The sequence below is a fragment of the Ovis aries genome, chromosome 20, assembly GCF_016772045.2.
Source record: "Ovis aries strain OAR_USU_Benz2616 breed Rambouillet chromosome 20, ARS-UI_Ramb_v3.0, whole genome shotgun sequence".
NCBI lineage: Eukaryota > Metazoa > Chordata > Mammalia > Artiodactyla > Bovidae > Ovis > Ovis aries.
Window position 1 is genome coordinate 16716924 of NC_056073.1, and position 24912 is coordinate 16741835.

A 24912-nucleotide genomic window follows, 5' to 3' on the forward strand; every position below is an offset into this window, starting at 1 on the left:
CTTTATTGATGTATTGAACACTGCCAGCTGTCTAGATTTGTTTTTTTTCCCATTTCTCCAATTATTACCATCCCTTTAATTGCCCTTGTATCTGTTCCCTCCCCTTATATCTCATTGTCCATGACTTCGTTATTAAGGTCTTGCCATTCCTTCCTTGGAATACTGCTGGAAAAGTGAATTTTCGATGGCAGGATATTTTTTTTTTCCCTCCTCAAAAATATCAAAAAGACATGCACTTTACGAACCTTGAGATGGAAACATCCGATGAGACGCACCAGACTGAGATAAAAAGGAAGCTGAATGAGAAGGGTGAAGAGGTAAAAAGAAGACTGGCTGAGATAATGAAGGAGTATGAGGAGACAAAACACGCAATAGCATTTACACAACCGTGTGTGAGATACGTAGCGAGGAGCAAGCTGCTGAATAGCACAGGGAACTCAGCTCAGTGCTCTGTGTTGACCTCTGGGTGGGATGGGGTGGGGGGAGGCTCATGAGGGAGGGGATCTATGTATACATATAACTGAGTCACACTGTTGTACAGGAGAAACCAACACAGCATTGTAAGGCAGTTATATTCCAGTAATTAAAAAACGAATTAAAAAAACCCCTCAGGTCACTGAAAAAAAAAATACAATGGCACAATGCAGTTTCCATTATACACTTTAAGGAGCTGAATCAGCAGTAGTTAATCTAGTCAGTATCATGCGGTTGAGATGCTCTCAGAATCAGAGGAAAATGGACAGTGAGATGAAAGTGATGAAAAAAATGTGATAATTAGGTAAATAGATTCAAGATTTTAAAAAGTAATAAAGGATAAAAGTGCTACTCAGTTGCGTCTGACTCTTTGTGACCCCATGGACTATAGCCCACCAGGCTCCTCTGTCCATGGGATTTCCCAGGCCAAGAGTATCAGGGTGGGTTGCCAGGGGATCTTCCTGATCCAGGGATCAAACCTGTGTCTCCTGCATTGATAGGTGGATTCTTTACCACTGAGTCACCTGGGAAGCCCAAAACAAAGGAGATACAAGTAGAATTAAAAAGCGTATCCTAAGAGGTAAATAAGACACAATACATATAACAAAGGAAGAATTCTAGTATTAAAACATAAACCAGATTGAAGCAAAGACAAATATATCAGTTAGTATGATAAATTTCAGTGAAATATGTCTCCTACAGAGATAAGACAAGATTGAGTTAGGAAGGTTTCATGTTCTTTACAGGAGACAAACCTAAAATGTGGACAGAGTTCATTTTATTCTAGCTTGAGGCCAGTAGCTTAATTTATTTCATTTATTACTTAGGAAATAATTTAAGGCTATTTCTTCTGAGTATAGCTTTGAAATGAATAAATTTGAAATGAAAAAAATATAGAATTGGTAAGTTCCATGGCTTTAGAAAAAAGCAAACAAACAAAACTTAGGCAAATCCAGTCAAGAAAAGGAAAGAAAATGTCGATAAGCAAAGCAAGAAAAGAAAAAGAAGCCTTAACTTCATCCTTAGCCTCAAACAATTTCTTGAGTACATACCAGGTACTTGGTAGATTTTGGAGACCTAGAGCAGGTAATGAGATGGAGCTTACTGTTCAGTGGGGAGGACTCACTAAAACGTGTACTAATGATTCCAGTTGGAATAATTGCCATGGAAAAGATTTTTTTCCGGTTGTCAAGGGTTACCATGTTCAGTGCTATGCTGAGAAATCGATGCTGGGAAAATAAAAGTTATTGAAATGTATTCTAGAGCCATTAGGATGATTGACTAGACAGTAACTATGAAAAACAACTGGTACTACTATTTATAAAATAGATAAACTAATAAGGACCTAGTGTATAGCACAGGGAACTCATACTCTGTAATGGTCTATATGGGAAAAAAATCTAAAAAAAGAGTGGATATATGTGTAAGTGATTCACTTTGCTGTATAGCAGAAACTAACAACATTGTAAATCAATTATACTCCAATAAGAATTTTAAAAAACCATCGAAAGATAGAAAACAAAAACCTTCCACCAAGTTGTTGTATCAGACAGCCTTGAGGGGAAATTTCAAAAAACATAGAGGAAAATAGAGCCTTATAGTGCTTTGTAGGCTGTCACAGAGCCAAGGAACAGATGGAGAGCCATTCCATGCATGTCACAAAGTTGTTATGACCTTGCTCCTACATGCTGGCTAACAGCACAGAAGAGGAAAATGCACTACTTAGAAATATTGCTGCAAAAGTCTAAAAAAAAACCTGGCAAATTAAATCTAATACTCTTTTTAAAACGATGTGTCATAAACAATTAGGATTTACTCCCAAAATTCATGGATGGTTTAATCCCATGTAATTCATCAAAATAAGTCAGAAGACTTGCACATCTATTTCCATCTTTGGCTGTATGGAAAGCTAGATGCAAAAATAACATTAGATATAAGTTAACATCTGTTCTTGTTTTTTAAAATTTCAAGCCACAGATAGCATATTTAAAAATGAAATTATAATGCTGTTCTCTTTTAAAGTCACTGAGTTAAAATAGTAAAGTCTCTACCATTTAGCATTATTCTGGAAACTGTAGCTGAAATAATACTGTAAGAAAACAGAAGTTGGACTTCTCTGGTGGTCCAGTGGTTAAGAATCCACCTGCCAATGCAGGGGACACAGGTTCAATCCCTGCTCAGGGAAGATTCCACATGCCAGGGTAACTACTGAGCACACTAAGGGGATGGGGGAGAGAGGATCTCGGCCAAACATGCTGAGACATCACCCCTCCCTAGGACCTGTGAGAGAAGGTGGGATGAGGCTGCGGTGGTACCCCCTCCACTGAAATGGGGAGGGGTTATTCCTCCTCAAAACTCCCTTTGGTCTCTGAACTCACCTGGGTTTAGCTGTTGAAGCCCCTGGTCACCTGGGAGTGTGGGTGCCTGGATGTGGCTCTTCCTTCTGAGGGAAAGGCACAGCTGTCAGCTCTTCCTGCTTCTACCTTCACTAACCACCCTGCTGCTTCAGGCATGCTCCCAGGACACCTGCAGAACAGAGTGGGGTTTCCCCAAAGGCTCTCAAATGAATTAAAACAGGACAGTATTTAAATGAATTCCAAGGCAGCCTCTGCACCCAAGAAAATTCACTTGGTGTCTATTTTCCAGCCCAAATAACTCACAAATGCATCTCCTTCTGAAAAGTTAAACAACAAGAACCTTCACTGCTGTGTCCACTGTAGTAGTCTCTAACACTTGGAACAATGTCTGGCACTTAGTAGGTACTCAATAACTTAATGACCATTCTCAGAGGGGGAAAGTGTGTCAGGTAATGCAGAAAAGGCCTCATATTAATGATTTTATTGATTACAAATTAATAAGAAAAAGATAGCAATAAAAATAAACAAGGAAAAAGGTAGACAAGGAAGCACAGTAGAAAATTCGGCTAACGCAGTAAACAAGATTGTTTTATGTTGTTAAGGACAGACTAAATGTCTTAAGTGACTTGCAAAATAAAGCAAGGTATTATTTTAGTACTCTCAAATTGGCAAAGAATAAAGTATCATCAGTGTTGGTAAGGAAGCATAGATGGGCACAACCTTTTTAAAGAGCAGTTTGTCATTTATCAAAAACCTGAAATTGTGTTCTCTGTGGTCCCGGGGCCAGTTCTGTTTCTAGAAACATTCTCATTACCAAGCTGCACAGGTACCTGTGCAGGGAGGTTCAGTGGGGGCGTTGTTTATAATGGCAAAAATTTATAGCTATCTGAATGTCCACGATTAGATTAGGGTGTTAGACAAACAGATTATGGGTCACTGGTTGAATAATAATACACATGGTTAAAATGAATGGACTAGAACCATGTCAACAGACATGGAAAGATACCTGTGGTTAATTGTAGAGCAAAAAAAGCAGTTTGCAGAATAGCATGTGTTGTGGGTTGAATGGTGTCTCCTCAAAGGATATGTTCAAGTCCTAACCCCTGGCCCCTGTGATCATGGTCTTATTTGGAAATAGGGTCTTTGCAGATGTGCAAGTTAAGAGATGTCATTCAGGTGGGCTCTGATCCTACGTGACTGGTGACATTCTTACAAGAAGGGAAGTGATGCAGACGTGCACAGAGGGCAGATGGCTGCCTAATGGTGGAGGCAGGAAGTGGAGTGGTGTGGCTCCACGCCCGGGCTTCCCTGATGGCTCAGTGGGTTAAGAATCTGCCATGCTGGAGACATAGGTTCGATCCCTGGGTTGGGAAGATCCCTGGGTGGAGGAAATGACAACTCACTCCAGTATTCTTGCCTGAAAAATCCCATGGACAGAGGTGCCTGGCGAGATACAGTCTATGGGGTCGCAAAGAGTTGGACATGACTGAGTGAACGGAGAGAGATCGCTAAGCCAAGCAATTCCAAGGATTGCCTGCACCCACCAGAAGCTGGGAGAGAGGCATGGAACAGACTCTTCCGAGAACCTCCAGAAGGAACCAAGCTTGCCAACACCTTGATTTCACACTTCTGGCCTCCAGAACTGAGGGAGAATAAGCTTCCATTGTTTTAAGCCACCCAGCTGTGGTAATTTGTTACAGCAGTCCTGGGAAGCTAACAGAACAGGTATGGCATTATCCCGTAATGCCTCCTGTGACCGTGCCTGCTGCTCTCTCTGTGACAAAGAGCTTCTTCAGTCCATTTTCTACCCTAACAACCACCTCCTTGGAAACAGGGAGGGACTCACTGTGTTGGTGATTTTTTTTTTTTTTTCTGTCCGGGGACAGCCTGAGCCAGGTAAATTTGTATTTCATCTCCTTTGTCTGCTCCACCCCTCACAAACCAGTATCCTAGCAGCCTTTAGCTATGCCCCTCTGACCCCATCATCCCTTAAACTCTGAGCATCCTCAGTTGCCTCAAGTTCATGCTTTGTCTTTATGCCTCTGTCTTTTTCTATTTGCCAAGGACCCCTTCCTTCTTAAAACCTTGTTGTTATTGTGCAGAGCCATGTGGGATCTTGGTTCCCTGACCAGGGACTGAACCTTTGGCCCCTGGGGTGGAAGCTCAGAGTCTTAACCACTGGACCACCAGGGAAATCCCTTAAAATCTTGTTCTGAGGCGCCTTCTTCCAAGATGCTCCTCTGCATCCCCCTTTTACCCTCACCCTGAGTTAAAAGCTTGCCTTGTGCACCCGCCCATCACACTGTGTGATGACATGGTTAAGCCTAGTGGTTAGCATAGGTTCTTCCTTTGAGCCAGGCAACAAGAGATTTGAATCTTGTGTTTGTCATCGACGTGCTGTGTGACCTTGAGCAAGTGACTTTACCTTTCTGTGCCTTCGTTGCCTCATTTGCAGAATGGGGACTGTAATACCTACCTCACTGGGTGGTCGTAAGCATTAACACTGGTTAAAGTTCTTGGAACAGTGCCTGGCACGTCACAAGTGGTCAGTGAGCCCTCGCTATTATTATAATTATACGTTTACTTGTCTGATTCCCCCACTAAGCAGAGAGATTTAAAGGCAATAATTGTGTTTTTCTCTCTCTGTCCCCAGTGTTTTGCAGAGTACTTGGCACATGATAGGTGCTAAATAAGTGTTTGTTGAATTAATAATGGTAATTAATGTAATTGCCGACCGGGATCCCAGGTTGGGCTTTGACCTCCACTCTGCTGGTTCCACATTACGCAGGGGCTAGTGAACCCTCCTCAGAGCAGCGGGTGTTTCCTGAGCATCTCCAGTGGGCAAGGCAATCACAGTGGAGGTGGTGGAAGAGTGGACGATTAGATCCTGACCTCAGGGAGCTGACAATCTAGTGGGGAAAGCAGTTGAAGCTTATGAAATGTTAACAGCTTAAGGTCTTAATAACCATTTGTGGGGGCAACAGAAGACTGTGGATTCAGAGTTCACTGTTTCAGTCCTTGTTTTCCAGATTCCTTTTAGAGTTTCTTTTTAATAGTGAAATGTAGACCTGGAGGCTTCGTCAGATTTAGATTAGATTTTTTTTTTTTTTCAGGTATCCTTTCCTCAGTAGGCACATAACATTTGGTTGTCTCTCTGGAATTAGCAGCTATCAGTAATCACTGCCAGATCCATTATTTCATTGGGGGGGGCTATAAAATGGTGATATTCTATTTATCAGTTGGAGACTTTTTTGAAGATCAGTTGCCCCTCATTAACTGTTTGGTTACTGAGAGATACAGCTGTTCAAGAAAGGGAAAGTAAATGCTTCTTGACCAGTTTTTAAAATAACAAGTTGATTTTCTAGCATCCTTCAAAGGTGTCATTTTGGGCTCTGTAGAAAAAAATTTTTTTAAATTTTATGATTTGGCATTACTGGGGTTTTTAAAACTTTTTTATTGGAGTATAGTTGATTTATCACGTTGTGTTTCAGAAGTACAGCAAAATGAGTCAGTTATACATATATCCCCTCTTTTTAAGATTCTTTCCCCATATAGGTCATTACAGAGTATTGAGTAGATTTCCCTGGGCTATACAGGAAGTTCTTATTAATTATCTATTTTATATATAGTAGTGTGTATATGTCTGTCACTTTTCACTTTCATGCATTGGAGAATGAAATGGCAGCCCACTCCAGTGTTCTTGCCTGGAGAATCCCAGGGACAGGGGGAGTCTGGTGGGCTGCCACCTATGGGGTCGCACAGTCTGACATGACTGAAGTGACTTAGCAGCAGTAGTGTGTATATGTCAGTCACAATTTCCCAGTTTATCTCTCCCCTTGGGCTCTTTTTTTTTTTTTTTAACATCATTATGAATTCATAGATTTTCAACTCATCCGATGTGTTAAGGGACTTCCCCGGTGACTCAGACAGTAAAGAATCTGCCTGCAATGCAGGAGACTCAGGTTCAGTCCCTGGTCTGGAAGATCCCCTGGAGAAGGGAATGGCAACCCACTCCAACATTCTTGCCTGGAGAATTTTATGGACAGAGGAACCTGGCGGGCTATAGCCCATGAGATCCCCAAAACTCAGACACGACTAACACACACATCACCCACAATGTGTTAAGGCCGAGTGGTTTTTAACCCTTCAGTTCAATTCAGTCGCTCAGTCATGTCCGACTCTTTGCGACCCCATGAATTGCAGCATGCCAGGCCTCCCTGTCCATCACCGACTCCCGGAGTTCACTCAAACTCACCTCCATCGAGTCGGTGATGCTATCCAGCCATCTCATCCTCTGTCGTCCCCTTCTCCTCCTGCCCCCAATCCCTCCCAGCATCAGAGTCTTTTCCAATGAGTCAACTCTCCGCATGAGGTGGCCAAAGTATTGGAGTTTCAGCTTTAGCATCAGTCCTTCCAAAGAACACCCAGGACTGATCTCCTTTAGAATGAACTGGTTGGATCTCCTTGCAGTCCAAGGGACTGTCAAGAGTCTTCTCCTCACAGTTCAAAAGCATCAATTCTCTAGCGCTTAGCTTTCTTCACAGTCCAACTCTCACATCCATACATGACTACTGGAAAAACCATAGCCTTGACCAGACGGACCTTTGTTGGCAAAGTAACATCTCTGCTTTTGAATATGCTGTCTAGGTTGGTCATAACTTTCCTTCCAAGGAGTAAGCGTCTTTTAATTTCATGGCTGCAGCCACCATCTGCAGTGATTTTGGAGTCCCCCCAAATAAAGTCTGACACTGTTTCTACTGTTTCCCCATCTATTTCCCATGAAGTGATGGGACCGGATGCCATGATCTTCATTTTCTGAATGTTGAGCTTTAAGCCAACTTTTTCACTCTCCTCTTTCACTTTCATCAAGAGGCTTTTTAGTTCCTCTTCACTTTCTACCATAAGGGTGGTGTCATCTGCATATCTGAGGTTATTGATATTTCTCCCAGCAATCTTGATTCCAGCTTGTGCTTCTTCCAGCCCAGCGTTTCTCATGATATACTCTGCATAGAAGTTAAATAAACAGGGTGACAATACACAGTCTTGACGTACTCCGTTTCCTATTTGGAACCAGTCTGTTGTTCCATGTCCAGTTCTAACTGTTGCTTCCTGACCTGGATATAGGTTTCTCAAGACAGGTCAGGTGGTTTGATATTCCCATCTCTTTCAGAATTTTCCACAGTTTATTGTGATCCACACAGTCAAAGGCTTTGGCATAGTCAATAAAGCAGAAATAGATGTTTTTCTGGAACTCTCTTGCTTTTTTGATGATCCAGTGGATGTTGGCAATTTGATCTCTGGTTCCTCTGCCTTTTCTAAAACCAGCTTGAACATCAGGGAGTTCACGGTTCACGAATTGCTGAAGCGTGGCTTGGAGAATTTTGAGCATTACTTTACCAGCAGTATGATTAGCATTTATTTGCATTTATGTTTCTAATTTGCATTCATTAGGTTACTGGTGCATTGGAACTTCTTATATTTATTAATCATTTATATCTGTTTGGAGAAAACATGCTATTTTGACCACATCACTATGAGAATTTTAGTGGTTGTTGCGATTGATTTGTAACTGCACGTCAAGGCCAGCAGCCCCTCTTCTGTCCATTGCTAGAAACCATTTTCCTAATTGGTCGTTTGCCATTGAGAGTTGTTTACAACCTCTATTTTATGGAGTCAGATATTTTCCTTCATAAAGCAAAGAATTTTCCAGTCCCCCCTCACTGGGGCCTAATGGGATCAGAAAGCTGAACCCTGAGAGTTTACCTCCAGGCATTGGTTGGCGTCTAAACATTCACTGTGTTATCCTCACCTAACTATAGTCAGGTCCCTTGAGGCCAGAGGCCTGCCTCATTCCAGCACAGTCTGGATCCGTTTTTACTGAGACAGACTTGTTCTGACTGTCTTTCCTGTGAAGGTGGGAAGTGACTGAAATGATGAGCAGCTGCTAATCCGAGCACTGCCTGGAGGTTCCCGGGGCAGCCGGCCATAGTGTGGTCCCAGCAGTCGACTGCTGCCCGCCCCGTGGAGCCCCGCTCAAGTGCCTGGCTCCATCGGGCAGCTGTGGGACAAAGCTTCAGACCTCAGGGTCTGTTCAGAAACCTCTTACCCAGATGGCAAGAGACTGAGTGGGTAGCACTTAGCAGCTCCACATGGTCTGCATGAGAGAGATGCCAACCAAGGCTTACCCTGGCTAAGAGATGGTTGTCATGGAATGCAGTTCCTCAAAGATCTTGAGCATAACAATCGCAAGCAATAGTGGCTAAGAGCCCAAACTCACATGATACTTAAGTTAATATGTGCCAGGCACTGTTCCAAACACGCTACATTGGTTAACATGTGAATTTACTTTTCGCAAGCCTAGGAGGTAGATACTGTTATTAGCACCATTTTATAGCTGCAGAAATGGAGACACCGAGAGGATAAACAGCTTGCCCAAGGTCATACACTCGGTAAGTGGGGGAGGAGAACTCGAGTCAGACAGTCTGACTCCAGACTCTGAGCTCTTGTTGCATCTCCATCCTGCCCGTACCCAGTGGGCCAGGGGTCTTAAAGTCATGCAGCTGTTCAGACTTCCCAGAGGGCATTTTGTCGCTAGCTGGCTTTACAGATGGGGAAACGGAGGCTCGAAGAACAGAGTGACTTGCTCAGAGCTGCCTGTGCAAGTCAGATGCAGGGCTTCTGTAGGCTCACTCATTTGGCATCCAAGTCAAACTTCTTGAACCTCCTGGGAACAGAATTGCCCTTAGACAGGTATTGTACAAAGAGCGGTTGCCTCTTCCTTTGAGAGGGCCCACATCTCTGGGTCTGGTGAACAGGGGAGTCTTACTCAGGACTTTGCTGAGTGGGTGGGTGCTGCTCTTGAGGTCTCATGGTCTGAGCCTGGGCTGGCCATTTCTGGAAGATGACTTCTTTGCCCTTGCGTGAGGAGCAGCCAGCTGAGTTCCAAGAGGAGCAGGACTGCTGGGTCAGGAGTTCTGGAAAAGTCTGGTGAGAAGTGCCCCACTGTCTTCTTGCTCCTGGCCTAATGGCTCGGACCATTTTTAGATGTCAGGAAGTGTAACAGTATGGTACATTTATCTTGATGAATAATGGAAGAGCCCAGGGAAGGTACTGTACTTTTCCTGGTGAATTATTTACCAGGAGCCTCTAATTTGAGGCTCTCCATTTTAAGTGGTCTGGATTGGGAGCATCTAGAGCCCCACTCCCCCACCCCTCCCAAGTACAGGTTAGCTGAAACCGTCCGTGTCTCGTGTTATACTGGGCAGACCTGTGACCTGTTGCCAGAGACTCTGAGTGTGGAGTCCCCGTGGCTTCTGGGTTGGCTGGCAGGAGGGGCTGGGGAAGACGTCCCTGCCAGAGATGCCCTGTGAGGGGTTTCCCTTGGCCAGAGAAGGCTGGGGTCGGTGGGGCTGGAGGCTGCTCTGCAGGCGTGGAGGATCCTTTGTGTGCTTGTGTGTGTGTGCATACATACATGCTCCGTGTCTTTCTTTTTCTTGTCTCTCTCGGACTGTGTTACTCTGTTCTCCGTTTGTCTCTGCCTGTTGATCTGGGTCTCTCTGTGTGTCTCTCTCTTCCCGGCTGCCCTCCCTCCCCACTCCCTTCCCCCCTCTACCACCTCTCCCTTCCCGCATTTCTCGGTCTCCCTCCAGCCCCCCTCTTCCTCTTCTCCCTGTCTTCCTCTTTTCTCCATCAGTGTCTGCTTCTCTCCCTCTCTCTCTGCGTGACTGTAGAGGCCTGGGAGAGGCACCTCCTGGGATGGAGGGACAGCCAGTTCCAGACTTAAGTGAAGCCAGATCTTGGTGCCTTCCAGACCCTGACTTAAAGATCGACAGAGTAGGCATAAAATAAACTTTAGGTCTTTGTCATTTTTTTGGCTATCCAGTTATTGCATCAGCCACTCTTAGGGGCTTTTTTCCCCCTTCTTCTAGCTATTTGTGTGTACTTTATGCTTTATAACATCCCCGCCCCCGAAAGTCAGTTATCCCCAGGCTTTAAGCATCTGGTAATGAGTTGCAAGTTTTTGGTGCTTTTAAAAATAACTTACAAGGAATGGTTTCTGTCCCTTATTCTTCAGATTATATTTTCCTCATCTGTTGTTACTGATTTGGAGATTAAAATACATCTTCGTAGAAAAAAAAAATCTTCTGCCATCTTTAGCCAGAATGCTTTTTTGAAACAGCTGATTTTTCAAAAACGACGTTTTTTTGGTTATTGTCATTAAAAAAAAAAAAGGCAAATCATCGGTGGTGCAGTTAAGAAAGAAAAGAATAAAATTGGGCTTTACCTTATTAGAGAGTTTAGATTTTAAGCCATGAAGTGAAGTTTATAAGGAGTCAAGGAAGTGTCTGATGCTTTGATTCTAATTAAGTAGCTGGCCTGCCTTCCCCCTCCCGCTCTGTCCCTTGATCTCCACCCTCCCCCAGCTGGGCAAGACTCAATTGAGTGATGCTGGAGCTGTGACCCCAGCTGCAGTAGTTGATCCTCGCCATAAGATAGCTTTCCCCGCGGACATTTCCTCGGCCACATGTGGTAGCTGAGGGGTTGAATGAAGAGCTTTGGATGGCTGCAGCAAATCTGTCCGCAGAAGGCAGCAGGGGCCTCTGTGAAATCCCGCCCCTATACCCTCCAAGGCAGCCTAGAGGCCTGGAGGGCACCTTCACCTCTTTTTAAAAATTTTCCTGAACTTAAAAATTTTTTTAACTTATTTTTATATCTGGCTGCGCTGGGCCTTCATTGCTGCTCAAGGGCTTTTTCTCGTTGTGGCGAGCAGGGGCTGCTCTCTAGCTGCAGTGCAAGGCCTTCTCATTGTGGTACCTTCTCTCGTTGTGGAGCACAGGCTCTAGGCACGCAGGCCTCAGTAGTTGCGGTTCTCGGACTCTGGAGCACAGGCTCGATAGCTGTGGCGCACGGGCTTAATTGCTCCTTGTCGTGTGGGGTCTTTCCGGACCGGAGGTCGAACCCATGTCTTCTGCATTGCCAGGAGGATGTTTTTAGCCACTGGACCACCAGGGAAGTCTGCACCGTTGCCTCTTGAAGCCAATGGCTCTCGCAAGCCACCTCTGTTTTTCTGGGTTCTTCTCTTTGTGTTTCAGGTTGAGGCTTAAAGCCTGGAGCATCTGCTTTCCTGGGTGGGTTTCCAGAAGCAGCTGTTGGCCAGACAGGTGGAGAAGGAAAGAAAGGAGGGCTGAGGGAAGGGCACTTGGAGGAGGGTGTCGGGCCGCCTTGGTCCCCGGCACATGTGTTTGGCATCGCCGCGCGTCAGCGGCTGTGTGGCAAGTGCAGCCCGTCGCCGCAGGCCCTGCGCGGCTCGTGCTTTCCACATCACACATAGCAGAGTGATTTCCTCACATTCCCCACTCTTGTCTGCTCCGGGAAGTGGTTTGCAGAGCACTTCTAAATATAAAAGTATGAGACTGCCTCCCTCTCTTATCCCTTTGAAACCAGCTGAAGGCCAACCTCTTTAGTCACATTTTGGCTTTGAGGGGAGGAGGATGGAGGGGAAGGGAGAAGCTGGGGGAGTGTGTGTTGTGTGTGTCTGCATGCGTGTCTTCCCGGGCTCTGCTGGTCCCCAGATGCGTGGGGGGAGCCGCACGAGGCTGGTTGCGGTGCTGGAGGGGCACACGCAGAGGAGGGTGGAGGCTCAAGGACTGACTTTCAAACTGTGGGCAGGTATGTTCAACCACTTACTTGTTTTAAAATTTTTCATTTTCTTCTTCCTTCCCCATGCCCAACAGTATGTTATTCTCCTGGGGAAAAACAGCAGGATGTAGGCAATGGCCACAGGGAAAGCACTTTGGGACATAGTGCTGAAGGGGATAAAGTGGGAAGCAGAGGGAGAGATAATGCATTTATATAGAGTAAAAATAGCCACATGTAAAACCACAGTCGCCTCTGACCAGAGCACGTACAAAGAGAGGATTTACATTAAGCAGGACAGAGCAGTTGTTGGAGGTGGCCTTGGGTAGAAGGGAATAAAATGAAAGAAATGAAGAGCAGCCAGAGTGGCAACGTGGAAAAAACACAGGGTCGTCCCTGGTGGTCCAGTGGTTAAGACGTCACCTTCCAGCGCACAAGGTGTGGTTGGGGAGCTAAGATCCCATGTGTCTCCTGGTCAAAAAGCTGGAACATAAAACAACAGAGCCGATAGTGTAATAAATTCAATTGAGACTTTAAAAAAATGGTCCACATCCAAAAGAAAAAAAGCACATAGATGTGGGAGTCAGATCTAGGGGCGGTTCCCCCACCCACCCCACCCTCACTGGGATAGCCTTGACCCCAGTTTCCGCCTCTGTGAAATGAGGCTGGTCTCAGTGGAGGGTTCTTTGGATGAGAAATAATGTGTCTATGAAATAAGGGCCGACGAGAGCAGAGTGGCTAAGGCCGCACCGACCAATGGAACGTTTTGCAGAGACAGAAGTCTGACATCTGTGCTGAGCAGTACAGTGGCCGCTAGCCACACGCAGCTCCTGAGCACTTAGAGTGTGACTCGTGTGGTGGAGGAAGTGAGCTCTCAATTTCGTTTCATTTTAATTAAGTTGCATTTGAATAGCTGCATGTGGCTAGTGGCTGCCGTATTGGCTGCTGCCGAGTCACTTCAGTCGTGTCCGACTCTGTGCGACCCCATAGACGGCAGCCCACCAGGCTCCCCCATCCCTGAGATTCTCCAGGCAAGAACACTGGAGTGGGTTGCCATTTCCTTCTCCAATGCATGAAAGTGAAAAGTGAAAGTGAAGCGCTCAGTCGTGTCTAACCCTCAGCGACCCCATGGACTGCAGCCTTCCAGGCTCCTCCATCCATGGGATTTTCCAGGCAAGAGTACTGGAGTGGGGTGCCATTGCCTTCTCTGGCCATATTGGCTAGAACAGGTCAAAGGGATGTTTTAACTTCTCTAAGAGGTAGGGAAGGGACTTCCCTGGTGGTCCAGTGGCTAAGACTGTGAGCTCCCAACGCAGGGGGGCCCAGGTTTGAGTCCTGATTGGGGAACTAGATCCCACATGCCATAACTAAGACCTGGCACAGCCAAATTAAACAAATAAATATTAAAAAAAAAAAAAAAACAAACAGCCAGGGAGGATTTTCCCTCATTAGTGGAGTTGAGATCACTCCACCTAAAGGACAAGGACTCATGATGGGGAATTTGGGGTGTATGCTTGTTGACTTAGAGATGGCTAAAAAGAGCTCAGAAAACTGAATCTCCCAGCATTTTCTGAACCTGTCTTGAAAATAAATAGATGAAGTCAGGTCCAGCTAGTCCCATAGTAGTGGTTCCCAGGCTGTCCTCTGCTTTGCCCTCTGCTTCGACAGGAAAGGCTCTGGGAAGCTCACGCCCAGTCCCACCCTGGCACTGTTCTCAGTGTGGTGTCCCTGGGCCCCTCCCCACCACACCTGGGAGGTAGACCTGCTTGGGGCCTGGGTCTGAACCCCACCCCCCACCCCAATGAATGGTTGTCAAGCCTGCATTGAGTCCTTTTCCATCTTCTCTGGAGGATGAGCACTGGACCCTTTGTCCCCTTCGGGGTCCCTGAGCACACCGGCTGAGCATCCCTGAGGTCTTCCTGCCTCCTCTCCCAGGCTCTTGGTCTGCAGCAGCCCCCTTGCCTGCCTGCAGTGTCTATCATTTCCACAGTCCCCTCTCTGGTGTCTTCAGGAGATGGCTGGCTGCAGTCTCTCCCTCTCTTTGAGGCTGAGGATAAACGTGGAGGGTGCAGAGGACCCCTGGTTCCCCCTGACGGTTCTGTCCCCATCTCAAGCCCCCATTGCTCATCAGGCCTTTGGACTCCCCAGGGACCACCTTGCCCAAGGGAGTTTAATCTGGATTCCATAGTTCCCTGGAACCTCTGAGATTTCTTACTTCTCTGAGGAATATGCAGCCGTTTGTGGGTCTGTACCTAATACGGTTTTCATTTGAATATCCTTGGGGTCAGAAAAGAATCACGAAAACTGAATGAGGAAACTGAGGCCCGGAAAGGATAATTAACTTGGCCAGGACTGGATCACAGTAGATGCAGAGCAAGATTTCAGGTCAGGTAACTCTTTTTTTTTTTTTTTTTTTTAGTTTATTTTTATTTATTATAAAAATTTCATTATTATTTGTTAGTCTGCGTTGGGATCTTTGGTTGTCCCCTGTGAACTTTTCGTTGTGGCACGTGGGATCTAGTTCCCTGACTGGGGATTGAATCTGGATGCTCTGTAATGGAAACACAGAGTCTTAGCCACTGGCCCACCAGGGAAGTCCCCAGGTAGACTCTTAAGTGCCTTCATCTCCCCGTAAATGCGTGTATGGTATTTGCTGTGTGGCCCAGGCCCTCTGGAGGGGCACAGGGTACCGTATTGGGCACGGATGTCTCCCCCCGCCAACTCCGCGAGCTTGCAGTCTAGCTTGGGAAATACAGCTCTCGGTCACAGCACAGGCGGGTGTCTCAGGGGTATCACAGGCAGTGAGCTCTCAGTGCAAGGGCATGGCCGAGGCAGAGGCCGGATCTCCTGGGGAGGCAGATTGCAAGCTGAGCCCCGGGAATGGCAGCAGCTTGTTAGCAGTGATGCTGGTCCCCGGTTTGCAGCTCTCAGCTGCCTCTGACCTAACACCTGCCATTTATAGCATCACTCTTAACCCTCCCGGGGCTGGCCCTACATGTAGTGCGTGGGCTTTGGGGGCTGGCTGTGCAGCTGGAGGCCAGGGAGGGGGCAGGAAGGGGACTCTGGCCAGCCAGCGCTTTGTTCCTGTGACTGCCTCTCTTGGGCTCAGCGAATCCAGGGCTAGGTCTTGGAGACTGTCCAGTCACATCCTCGCAGTTCTCTAATATTTACAGGTAATAGAACTACCTGGTGTGGGGGTGGCCACTAGCCAAGGTCACTCTACTTGTCAGGGGTTGTATTAAGACTAGAACCTAGGTCTCTCCAGCCTATGTTCCTTCTGCCTGATCACACTGCCTCACTCTGGCTGGGTATTTAATTCATTGCTGCTTCCTTGGAGACATCATAGCCATTTAAGGGCTCCTAAGGGAGAGAGATACGTCCTAGATAAGGTCCCCTCGGCCCAGCAGAAGAGGAGTTTGGTGCCGGGGTCGCATGGTGTGGCTTTTGGCTGGGGGTCTGCGGGTGCTTTTTCCTTTTTAAGGTAAATTTAGCCGTGCCAGATCTTAGTTTTGATACGTGGGATCTGATTCCCTGACCAAGGATCAAATCAGGGGCCCCTGCACTGGGAGTCTGGAGTCTTAGTCCCTGAACAACCAGGGAAGTCCCTGGGAAGCTTCTCAAACCACATCTCCCAACTGCTGTGTCTGCCCCTCTCGGTTCAGATGCATGTGATACTGGACACGAAGACCTGCTCGCGCTGTTAGAGATTCATCCTTCCGCTCCAGGGCCTCAGAGGAACAGGCAGGGGAGGACTGAGGTGTGGCTTTCATCTAAGGTAGAAGCGCTGGCCCGCTGGGTTGTTTCTGCCCTAATCCCTGGTGAGTTTGCTCCATTTCTCTAATCCGGATGTGGGAGCCTCTCCAGATATTTACAGTTAAATCCCAGGACAGGAAAACTCAGCTGGTTCCCTGGCTCTGCTCCCTCCCACGTGGCTCCGAGCAAGGGCTGTGGTGGCCTGTGGAGGACTGGGGGCTGCTGGCGAACCTTGGGCCTTTTGTAGACTCTGGGGAGATGGGACGGGGCTGGAGCCCTGTGATCTGCCTCTGGGTCTTGGAGTCAGCCGAGGTGGATCCTCAGCGACCCTCTGAACTCTGAGGTTCTAGGGTGTGTCCTTAAACAGGGTTGCTGGTGGGTATTGGTGGTGGTGGATGGGGACACTCCAGACCCCCCAGATTCACAAACCCCGCTGCGGTGTTGTGTGTTCCTGCCGGCCCCGGGGGAACTGGGAAGACGAGTTGGACTGCTGCAAATAACTTTTTCCTGCAGACACTGATTTGTAAACCCCCTCCACGCCCCCCACCCCACCAATGACTCATGCCTGTGAGCCAAGGGCCCTGGGGGTAGCCTGGAGCAGCTGAAAGTGCATCAGTGAGACCCCTCAAATCCGAGGGGCTGGGTGCATTGGCCCCTCGGGAAGGAGTTGGGTAGAGACCTTGGTACCCCTGGGGCCTCTCCCTTGGTGCCCTTAGGGTTCCTGGATGGAGGGGACCTGTGAGCAGGGCTGTCCTCCTGTGGGTGAGGGGGCCTGGGGGCTGCTGTCTTTCCTGGCACGGAGCCCTTGTGCCCCTTGGGTTGAGGGCTGCCTCTCCTGGCCTGTGTCCTGATGCTGTCGCCCCAGGTGGGGCACAGGAAGTTGGCAGACATCTCCCTTGGGTCCATACGGCACAATATGAGCTTCTTTGGTTAGGGCTCTCTAGGTCCCCCTGGGAGGATGTCCCACAGGGGTGTGGGGCCTGGAGCCAGGGACTGAGTCTTAGGTGTGGAGGGGTCAGCCTCGTGTGTGGGAGAGGTCACAGTCATGATCGCACGCACCCCCGTGCAAGATGCCTGGCCCGGGGCCAGCCAGGGTCATGTTGGTGCCTCTGCCTGGCCCCAAGACAGCTGTGTGAAGGATGGCACTTCTTACTAGGAGGGAGAGAAGGTAGATGGAATCCCCTGGGGTCAGGTTTGGTGGGTGCTAGGGTTTCCCTAGTGGCTCAGACAGTAAAGAATCTGCCTACAGTGCAGAAGACCCGGGTTGGATCCCTGGGTCAGGAAGATCCCCTGGGGGAGGGCACGGCAACCCACTCCAGTATTCTTGCCTGGAGAATCCCATGGAGAGAGGAGCCTGGCAGGCTGCAGTCCTTAGGGTTGCACAGAGTCGGACACGACTGAAGCAGTGGAGCACGCGTGCACTCACAGGACCTCTAGAGCCCAGGGATGTCTTTTCGAGACCAGGAGGACTAGCCCCTGGGAGATGGGTCATTGAGTGGCCCAGATAGATCCTTGGACCGAAGTAGCTGAAATTACTTCAGAGCAGAAAAACTTCCTGCTGCTCTCTGCTCTCCATAAAATCATGTTTACACATATGTGTGCGCACTCATGCACACGTATACACACATGGGTCGACTGGGCCTGGGGCCCAGAGAGCAGCGAGGAGGGCAGGCACCAAACCAGATGCTTGCTGGGGGGTGGGGAGCCGGAGTTGGGCCACTGCCCACCCAGCCCTTTCTCGAGGGGCTGGGGCCAGGGCCCAGGCAGAGTGAGTGTCTGCATATAGATGGCTGTTGGGGAGCCAAGGAAATGGCTTGGAAAATGTCCTTATTGGGTATTTGCAGCTCCAGCTTCGTTGGGGTCGTGCCTGGTGTGGGCAGATGGCTCTGTCTGCCAGTTTTGGTGGTGGGCGGTGTTCTTGAGCCCGCCCTGTGCCCTCTGGGTGCTCTGGGCCATGCTGTGGGCTTTTCATTTATGAATCCACTTGGTCTCATGCGGCCCGAGTGCTAGGAGTGGGGTTCTCGTTTCATGGCAAGGGAGAAGGTCCAGAGAGGCCAGTGGAGGTGGCGTTGCTAGGGAGTCGAAGCTGCTCTGCTGAGCGGCCACCTCAAGGGTCACGTGGGCCAGATATTTCCCTTCTACACCCAGAGTCTGGGTGTAGAAGGTGGGGTGCACGGAGGGCCAGGCTGTGGAAGGGGGGCAGCTTTGAGAGGCCCAGGACTGGTGCACTTTCCTCACAGACTTTCTCCAGACCACAGCGCTGGGACATCCTAAAGTCAGGATTGTGCTGGGGACTGTACCACCTCGATCCCCCCAAAGCCTTCCTCCTCCTCTTCCATTGTTCAGCCGAAGCTTTCAAAGAGCTCCTACTTCCCCGAACCCTCCTCGGTCTGCCCGTTTCCCCCTACAAAAGATCAGACCAGCCTGTCCTGCAGACAGTGAGATGGCCGGACTGGGTGCCCCTCGCAATGTCTTCTCAGTGAAGTGGGTGTTGAGGCTCCGGGCCGGTCTCTGGTGTGGGGAGCCCAGTGGTCAGGATGTGAGCTCAGAGCAGGGGCCAGGGTCTTAGAGGAGGCCTGGTGGCTGCCCTCCCTGCCTTCTGTAACATCTGAAGCCTGCCCCCGCCAAGCAGTAACCAGGACCTGCTGTGAGCTGACGTCAGGACACAGGGCCCCTCGGGGCTAGCTTTGATGTTCCCCAGGCCCTGTCGAGGGGGTGCGGGGGGCTCTGAGTGGCAGTCTGGGAATGCAGTATCTCACCACAGTTCCGCCAGTGCAAGAGGGGGACGGGATGCTGGATGGAGGCTGAGCTGGGGTCCCTCTGAGTCATGCCATCTCTCCCAACTCGGGTTTCTGTGGCAAGGGGTCTTTGCTTCCTGCACCCTCGCAGCCCCTTTCCCTCCACCTCACCCCCCGACCTGACGATCCATCCAGAACTTGCCCGCGGTGGCAGCTGCTTCCCATCTGGGGTCTGGGAGGGCATTGGGCCTTGCATGGGGGGAGCTTTATAACATCCCTAGAACTTGCATCTTTGGGCAGGAAGCGTGATGATGGTTAGGATGACGGTAGCTGCCTGCTGAGTGGGCTCATCCAAGGCATTGCACAAGAAATCACTGCATTTGCGAGTCACGAGAGGGTGAGAGAAAGCTGGGCTTCCCACTGTGTTCCTTGCACAAGGTCAGGCTCACCGAATGTGGCTGTCAGGGTTGAGTCGGATCTGACAGCAAACCCTTACAGCTAACCTCCTGTGGGTGGGTGAGCCTCCTGGTCCCCACTGTGTCTGGAGAGGCTGAACGGGAAAGTGGGGGTCGTCTACACTTGGAGGCAGATAAACTCTCTCCGTCTTTGATGAGCATCTGTAGTTCTGGGTTGAAGGTCCCCAGATTTGAATGAGTCACGTGCACAGAGGCCCACTGGGGCCTCCGCCCGAGGCTGCCTATCTGTGTCAGGAGTGGCTGTCAGGAAGTGTTCCGGATGCTTCTGTGCCTGCCAGCTCTCGCCCCGCACTCCTTTGAGGTTACCTCCATTCAGCCGGTGTTCACTAAGCACCTTTGTGAGCTTGGTGTTATCTGTGGGAGATGTGTCTCTCTCTGTACCTGGCTGCAGGGAGTGAGACCCATTCTGGGCTCAGATATTTCCAGGACTGATTTGGAGTTCTTGGGCAGGGCTGGGAAGAGTGTGGTGTGGGTATGGAGGCGGGCTCCTTGGGTCACGGTCCCGGCTCTGCCACAAACGAGCTGTTTGAACTTGAGCAAATCCCTTCATCTCTCTGGACCTCAGTTGACTCATCCAGCTTACTCAGGGAGGGCAGGGACCGCACTCCAGTGCAGTGTTTGGAAGCTAGTGGGGGTGTTTGGGTTGTGAGGGTGACTGGGGGCAGCTTTGCTGATTGGCACAGGATGGGATAGCCCAGCGTGGTGGAGAATTACCCCATCCAGGGAGCCGGCAGGAACCTGCTGAGAAGTAATGGGGGAGCGCCCGGCTCCTTTCAGCGCCGTGTGTCTTGCACGCTGGTCCCTTTAGAATGTTGTGAGATGGACCAACATCAGGGGCAGCCCCTTCTCTGGACCTAGCCCTGGGGGATCCTGGACTTGTCTTGATGCTCACATTAAAAAACATTTTTTTAAATTTATTTGGCTGTTCTGGGTCTTAGCTGAGGCAGGCGGGATCCATTTCCCTGACCAGAGATGGAACCCAGGCCCTCCAGATTGGGAAGGCAGAGTCCCAAGGACCACCGGGGAAGTCTCCTTGACACTGACTTTATGAGGAGACTGGTTCTTGTGGCCTAAAGAACCACTCCCCCTTCCATGCCCAGGGACTTGGAAGGGGCTCCAGTGGTTTGGGAAGGGGTAGGCAGGACCCCATTAGTCTCTCCCTTCCAGCCCTTGCGGGCCCGGTTTGGCCAGAGGCAGAGCCTACTTCTTCACGTAGCAGCCCCAGGTGGTCTGTTTTCCCTCCCTGGAGGGGCGGCACAACCCCCTCTGTGCCATCACCCACACTCCCCCCCCCCCCCGCCCCCCGCAGCGGGTGTTCCGGGCCCCGAAGCTCCGCGCCCCAGCTGGGCGCCCACGCAGGCCAGGAACAAAGCCCAGTGTGTTATTCCTGTGCGGCAATCGTGCCACCTGCCCGGCCCTGCCCTCTGCCTCTCCCGCCCATCTGTTGCTCTCCCAGGCCCTTCACCCGCCCCTTTGTTTGGTCCACCTTTGGTTGCAGGGCCCCTTTCTATGAGGGTGCCCTCCTGGCCCCGGCCAGAGCTGAACTGTAGCCATGCAGGAGGGGGAGACCTGGGCCCACTTAGCTCACCTCTCAGTTAGCCCGGAAGAGCCAGCCTTGGACGCAGATGGATCCCTAGGATTGGAGAGTAGGAGGTGGGGTGGCCCCGGCATGTCGTGTGGAATAACAGCAGATCCAGAGAATACTGGCTTCTCCAGTGATGGGACGGGTTCTCCCAGAGACGCCCCTGGGGAATGCTGGACCGCGGAGTGTCTGTGGGTGGGATTCAGAGCCCCCCACCTCTGATGTTGGACCCTCAGCAGATGCGTGAGAGCCAGTAATCCTTCCGAGAAGCTCTTTGGATCATGCTTTAGCTCTGCTCTGTGACCTGGGTTCTGAAGATGGCAGTGAGGGTTGCTTGTTAATGTTCCCCACTCCTCGGTCCAGCATCTCCTGTGATCTGATCCCATAGCCGCGGTCTCTTTTTCCTCTAGGGAGAGTCCTGTGCGGCATTAACCCCCTCCCTCCTCCAGCCCTTGGAACTCTCTCCCCTTCAGCATTCTAGAGACACCGACTGCCCACATCATTCATTTAGCATGAGTTTTGCCTTTGTCCTGTGTCCCGCCTCCAGACCAGCCCCCTGGAGGGTACTGCGCCTTTGTTTCCCACAGAGTACCCAGCACAGTGTAAACGTTCCTCAGTAGACAGTTGATGTGTCGTGAGCCTTCTCACTTGCACTTGTTGGACACCTCCTGTGTACAGGCCGATGGGCAGTGGTGTTAGGACGGTGGCTGTAGCTCCCCGTGACCCTGTCTTTCCTGTGTTCCCCGCCTGCAGGTGCCCAGGCGGCCATTGTCTTCATCAAGGAGCCGTCTTCCCAAGACGCGCTGCAGGGGCGCCGGGCGCTGCTCCGCTGTGAGGTTGAGGCCCCGGGCCCAGTGCACGTGTTCTGGCTGCTGGACGGGGCTCCCGTCCAGGACACCGAGCGGCGCTTCACCCAGGGCAGCAGCCTGAGCTTCGCAGCTGTGGACCGGCTGCAGGACTCGGGAGCCTTCCAGTGCGTGGCTCGGGATGAAGTCAGCGGAGAAGAGGCCCGCAGCGCCAACGCCTCCTTCAACATCAAATGTGAGAGCCAGGGGGCTGTGTCTGCCCCCATGAGACCCTCAGTTCCTGAACCCTGCGGGGGGACCCCCTCCTTTGCCTCAGCTCCTCCCATCTCCAGTTGAACGGGGCAGGGAGAATGCGGCTGAGGTCAGCTCTCTGCTTGTGTGGACAGGAGGAAGTTAAAAGGTTTTATTTCCAAGGGCTGTGTTTCCCCCTTCAAGTCTTGGACCGAAGATCTGCAGGATAGTTTTGCAAATGGCAGGAGCCGTGAGGCAGGGTGGCCCTGTGTCGCTTGGCCTCCGAGCCTCCAGGTTCCAGCCTTTCCTGCTTGTCCTCCTTCCCCTCTGCTCACCCTCCCTTGCTCTGCCCCGCGCCCCTCACTCTGCAACCTTGGCCTCCGCTCCAGGGCTCGAGACCGGTCCCGTGGTCCTGAAGCATCCGGCCTCGGAAGCTGCAATACAGCCCCTGACCCAGGTCACACTGCGTTGTCACATTGATGGGCACCCTCGGTAAGGAGACTTTGGGGAGGGGAGGGAAAGGGTGGTTGTTCTTGACTGGCAGACCTGTCTTCCCCAACTGTGGCCTCTGCCGCCACCCGCCCGCATGCTGCTCCACCCTGGGCCCTGGACACTGGAGAAGGGGCAGCTTTGTGCTGTGGAGTGATCCTGGGAGCTGAGAAATCTAGAATCTCTGCCAGATTCTGCCCCCGAGATGCTGTGCCTCTGTGCAAGTCATGGTCCCTCTCCAGGCCTCAGTTTCCCCATGTGTAAACTGAGGGGTCTAGCCCTGACTCTCCGGTTTTGCACCCTTCCTACCGGCCACCTGAGAACACTCCCTCCCCCACCCCCCTGCTGCTGATCCTCTTGGGCCCCCGCAGACCCAGCTACCAGTGGTACCGAGATGGGAGCGCCCTCTCTGACGGTCAGAGCAACCACACGGTCAGCAGCAAGGAGCGAAACCTGACCCTCCGGCCAGCCGGCCCTGAGCACAGCGGCGTCTACTCCTGCTGTGCCCATAATGCCTTTGGCCAGGCCTGCAGCAGCCAGAACTTCACCTTGAGCATCGCTGGTGAGCCCGGGGGGTGGGGGTGGGGGTGGGGGTGGGGAGCTGGGGACGGGGGAGGGGTCTGCCGGCCTCGCCTGCTCACGTATCCGTGCCTCCCCCACCCCAGATGAGAGCTTTGCCAGGGTGGTCCTGGCACCCCAGGATGTGGTAGTGGCGAGGAATGAGGAGGCCATGTTCCACTGTCAGTTCTCAGCCCAGCCGCCCCCGAGCCTGCAGTGGGTCTTTGAGGATGAGACCGCCATCACTAACCGCAGCCGGTAAGGTCTTAAAAGTTGTGTGGGCACTCATGCTCAGTCGCTTCAGTCGTGTCCGATTCTGCGACACTGTGGACTGTAGCCCTCCAGGCTCCTCTGTCCAGGCAAGAATACTGAAGTGGGTTGCCGTACTCTCCTCCAGGGGATCTTCCCAACCCAGAGTTTGAACCTGCGTCTCTTACGTCTCCTGCACTGGCAGGTGGATTCTTTATAGGTTGTTCTTTAAAGGATGTTAAAGAACCTCTTAAAGGGAATGAGGTTCTTACCCCCGGTATCCTAGATCTATGCATGGAATTACCTCAGCTTTCCAGCAGATGGCAGTAGAATGTCTTCCTGTTACAAAGTGAGCCCAACAAAGGGACACATCTCCATGAAGGGCATCTTTTCCCACTTCCCGCAGACACACGGTGTGAGCCTGCGGTGACTCGGTCCTCCCCCACTTCTGCCCATATGGGTCTTTTGGGATGGGGGTCAGCAACTCAGGGGTGGAGGGACACGGGGAACCTGGGTGATCACATTGTAGACAAGAAGGTCCCAGATGGTAAAGACACCTTACACACACACATACACACACACTTTCTGGGAAGAAGCAAACATTTCCAGAAATTGCTAGGAGGTGTCAGGCCCCCCACAGGGACACTTCTGTCCTCATCCAGGCCCTAGAGAGCAGAGAGCACCTTGGTGGTGCCAGGTGTAGCTGTGGTCCTTGGAGGAGTGGCTCCCCAGGCTGGGGGCGGGGATCCCACTCAGCTGCAGCCCTGAGGACATCACCTGTGGTCTGTCTGGTACAGCTGTGGGGCTTCTGATGCGGGAGCTTCTGCTCTACCAGCAGGCTTATCTCGACTGCCTGGGAAGGTGGCCCCCGTCTCCACAGGTGCACGTCAACTCCTTGATTCCTCCCACTCACACCACTGCTGGCTGGCTGTCCCAAAGCCGCGTCTCTTGTAGTTAAAATACACACTCCCACACACGTGAACAAATGCACGCACGCACATGCACACACATGCACGCACCAGCACGGCGTGTCGGCTTCCTTCTCTCTGCCCTGTTCCTGGCTGATCCTTTCCTGCGTACCTGGCCTGCACAGGTCAGGGTTCCACTGGCTCCCTTCTGGAGCAAGGCCCCTGGGCCACTCCTTGCCAACATCAGTCTCTCCCCTCTGCAGTCCCCCGCACCTCCGCAGAGCCACGGTGTTTGCCAACGGGTCCCTGCAGTTGACCCAGGTCCGGCCGCGCAACGCGGGGGTCTACCGCTGCATAGGCCAGGGCCAGAGGGGCCCTCCCGTCATCCTGGAGGCCACGCTCCACCTGGCGGGTGAGTCCGAGGGTCTGGGGTGCCAAGGTAGGGGCTGCCTTCAGCGTTGTTGGCTATGTAGAGGTTTAGCTTCCTATTTCCTACTCAGAGCAGCTTGGAGGGTGGAGGGCTGAAGAAGATGCCTGGGGTCGGAAGAGGAGGTTCTGGGGGTCCTGGGGAGGGCTTGTGCTGAGAACGGGGAAGTGGGCTGCAGAGAATATCAGGTGTCCCGGATCCCGTGATAAGCCGGCTGTCTGCTCCCGT

General features: G+C 51.0%; 1 protein-coding gene across 2 annotated transcripts in view; it reads left to right on the forward strand.

Moving 5' to 3' along the window:
• Window positions 1-24912, forward strand: part of PTK7 (protein tyrosine kinase 7 (inactive)) — a 62732-nt gene that overhangs the window by 16867 nt on the left and 20953 nt on the right. Inside the window, exons 1-6 of one of the 2 annotated variants that reach the window (XM_027958973.3) lie at window positions 12294-12500; window positions 21770-22057; window positions 22443-22545; window positions 22914-23104; window positions 23208-23358; window positions 24521-24669. In XM_027958973.3, the coding sequence (XP_027814774.3) occupies window positions 12323-12500; window positions 21770-22057; window positions 22443-22545; window positions 22914-23104; window positions 23208-23358; window positions 24521-24669 (1060 nt within the window). In that variant the 5' untranslated portion in view covers window positions 12294-12322. Of the gene's footprint in view, window positions 1-12293; window positions 12501-21769; window positions 22058-22442; window positions 22546-22913; window positions 23105-23207; window positions 23359-24520; window positions 24670-24912 lie in introns of those variants that run through there. The other variant, XM_027958974.3, reaches the window with a different exon arrangement.